Source organism: Pollachius pollachius (assembly GCF_949987615.1).
Source record: "Pollachius pollachius genome assembly, chromosome: 20".
Lineage (NCBI taxonomy): Eukaryota > Metazoa > Chordata > Actinopteri > Gadiformes > Gadidae > Pollachius > Pollachius pollachius.
The window spans coordinates 6,821,172-6,824,488 of record NC_136953.1 but is presented as its reverse complement, the minus strand read 5'-3'; the positions used below and the strand labels follow the sequence as shown (position 1 = coordinate 6,824,488).

Sequence of the window (3,317 nt, the reverse complement as noted above, 5' to 3'; positions counted from 1 at the left end):
TTTAGACTACATAACACTTACTGAACCACAAAGTGAAATTTGCAAAAAGCACCCTAAGGGCCAAAGCAGGTTTTTACGAATAGGCTGTGTGTGTGTGTGGGTAACTTGACCTCCATGTGAATCATCAGCCTCAGGAACTGAGATCACCTGAGTCATTACGGACAATCTGGTCACATTCCTCAGTTACGAACTCTCACTGTCGCATACACACACACAAAATAACATACATACACAAACATCGCACACTTCCACATATACTAAAACACAAACATACAGTTTATCACCTGCACTCTACTCAAATCACGAACATCTTGGATTTGCAAAGGTATACACACACACAGGTGAACTTGCACAAGCACACACACACACTTTTGGAATGCCACACACAATTTCTCGCAGGTATTGCAGTCATTCAACTTTTAGGCTTATGATAAGATCCTCACTTTAATGTAAAGCACTGGTACGGTTTATAAATGTGTTTGGTTGCTCTAGATTTATAAACTGGTGTAAAGTACCCACTCACGGCCACAGGGGGCACTAGGCGTGACTACAAATACAAGCTCACCAATTACGACCACCAAACATTACGAAATCCTCTCTTTATCAAGTCGGACTAGGCTTTAGGGAAAGCAAGACTAATGGCCAACACAGTGAAGTATTCTGTGATATGAGAGGAAACACATGTAACAAATATAAAGCCAATAAAATTTGTATAGGTTGTAAAATCAGCAATAAATGAAACCTTATGAAGTACACAAATGAAGCCTAATTTGAAAGCCATTATTGTGGAGAAAGGGTAACGTATGCATGCACACAGCTCAGTCAATAAAGCTCTTCAATGTATCGAGCTATGTTTAATGTTTAAATACAAGCCTAGCCAACATTCTAGCTAGCAGTTTAAATGTACAAACACACGTTTGGACTGCTAGCACAGCATCAAGCACCAGTTGGATATAATATTTTAATCTACTCCATCCTCATCATTTTCATGTGGAGCAAATTAAGTTTGAGAAGAGGACGGTGCAAGGCTACCTGATGTAACCACATGGTTATCAACCATTTGTTACAAACTTTTATGTAAAGATCCCTTGCAAACGCATTAATTGAATATAAGATCCTTTAAATTGAATAAGTTGTTCCATGTTTTATGGAACAACTTATCACACCACACAAGGTTTTGATAAACCGATCTTAGCAGCATCTGTGTATCGTCGAGTCCCTTCGCTTGGATTAGGGGTCACCAACGAAAAACCTTCACCAAACTTGAGTTGGTAAGACTGTGATGTGAAATAAAACTCAAGACATCATTTGATGCTTTGTTGAATATGCTTAATGTGACAGGAAACATGAGACAATACAGTGAAAGAAATACAAATCTTTACAGCAGCAGCAATTTGTCTGCCGTTAATCAAGTCAGTTCTAAGTCCCATTACAGGTAGTTGAAGTTATTTATTCATCACTTGCAGGGTACTTGTGAATCACATTTTATGTCACAATGATGTCCTCGTCCTTCATCTTCATAATGGTCAAAACTTCTTCAACACTTTTAAACGTTCATCCCAACATGAGGAGGGAGTATTTCAAATATCCTGGAAAGAGGACAAACACAAAATATGAGTCTTCCCGGCGATGACGATCTCTGAAATCTGGCAGTATTCGTCACGCCCACTCACCTCCCTCTCAACCGGCCAGGACCCCGTCTTCACAGAGAGCCCCCGGTACCAAACAACACACACCCAGACACAGAGACACATACCACGGCGGCATTCAGTGGAATAATTTAGTGGAACGTACACAGAACAATTTCTTTACATTTAGATCATTTAAGTGTGGCGAATCGCTCTGTTAGCCCTTCAAAGCTACGCAGGAAAATATTAAACTTGGTCTCCGGTTTCTTCACCCGAGTGTGTGTGTGCGTGTGTGTGAATGTGTGTGTGTGTCATATTGCAGAGCTCAGGGAAGAGACATTCTTTGTTTCCTGCATAGTTCCCAGGCTGTCAAATAGTCTTTACCGTGTGTGTGTGTGTGTGTGTGTGTGTAGGTTTGCACAAAGGTTAGTTTAGGAGTGTAAGTGTGTGTGTTGTGGGATCCTCTTGTCTCTTGAGCCTGAGAACCAGAGATGGAGTGGAGTCGGGGGAGAGGGGGGTTGAAGTCTCTGCCTAGCAGAGATAGTCGTGTCTGGGCATGTCCACTCTGGGAGGGAGGGAGAGGGGCGGAAGGAAGGATGGACGGCAGCCTGGAGGTCTGGCCCTCCCTTTTAGAACACCTTTCATTCTCCCTCCTCCAAGTTTATGTTTCCTCTCCTCATTGCCTTGTCTTCTTTCCTCCCTCTTTGTATGTTTCCTCCTTCTCTCCTTTATAAAGTATCTTCTTCATCTTTGTTCCTCTCCTCCTTCCCTTGATTATTGTCCCCTCCTTCCCTCTATATTCCTTTTCTCCTTCATTGGCCACCCTTCAACACAAGTCAAAACCGACGTAATTTTGACAAAAGTTACAGACAAAAAGAAGAGAGGGACAGGGAGAAAGGGAGACAGAAAAGAGAGACAAACACACATATATATATATATATATATATATTATATATATATAGAGAGACAAACGGTCTTTCACCACTGAAAGTAATCCAAACAGTCTTTGTGTTCCACTGGTCGGCAGATGAAACAAACATGACGTCGTCGTGGAGACCAGATGATTACCAGGACACCACATGCTGTCCCCACACACACACACACACACACACACACACACTAATGAGAAACAGCTTCCTGGTTAGCTCGGGGAGTTTCCCGTCTACCAAAAAAAAGCGAAAAAGACTCTGGCGGCGTCCATTTTACCAATTTGTCAAAAAATTCCAAGTGGAAAAGTCCATCTCTTTGTTCCTTTGAGTCCGCTTAGAAACCGGCTCCTTAGAGAGACCACCCAGCTCAGACCCTTGAGGAGGAGGAGGAGGATGAGGAGCTGATGGAGGAGGAACAGGAGGCGCAGATCAGTTGAAGAGGATGGAGTCGGGGTCTCTGTTGGCCATCTGGGCCATGTGCTTCAGAATGTCTTTCTTAGTGATGATGCCCAGCAACCTCCTAGAGAGAGAGAGAGAGAGAGAGAGAGAGAGAGAGAGAGAGAGAGAGAGAGAGAGAGAGAGAGAGAGAGAGAGAGAGAGATGAAATAAGAGAATATAAGAGATTGTGAGCAACGACCTCGGACACTCCTGCATGTGTGCACGTTTCGGGGTAACGTATGACTACGTCGCATTTCCGTGATTTGCGTCTCCATGCATGTGCCTGCGTCTGCACGCGTGTGTGCGTGCGTGCGTGCGTACG

The 3,317-nt window shown here is 43.4% G+C and overlaps 1 protein-coding gene and 1 long non-coding RNA gene across 2 annotated transcripts in view; both read right to left on the bottom strand.

Moving 5' to 3' along the window:
* Nucleotides 1–1,429: 1,429 nt before the first annotated feature.
* Nucleotides 1,430–3,072, bottom strand: LOC307091211. Its single transcript, XR_013812716.1, has 2 exons — nucleotides 1,674–3,072; nucleotides 1,430–1,589 (listed from the first exon to the last, which is right to left on the bottom strand). It is a non-coding gene; the product is annotated as an uncharacterized lncRNA (long non-coding RNA).
* A 166-nt stretch (nucleotides 3,073–3,238) lies between these two features.
* Nucleotides 3,239–3,317, bottom strand: part of clcn5b (chloride channel, voltage-sensitive 5b) — a gene marked incomplete at its 3' end in the record, with an annotated part of 23,248 nt that continues 23,169 nt past the window's right edge. Inside the window, exon 14 of the mRNA XM_079758237.1 lies at nucleotides 3,239–3,284. Coding sequence (XP_079614363.1) covers nucleotides 3,239–3,284 — 46 coding nt within the window. The remainder of the gene's footprint in view (nucleotides 3,285–3,317) is intronic.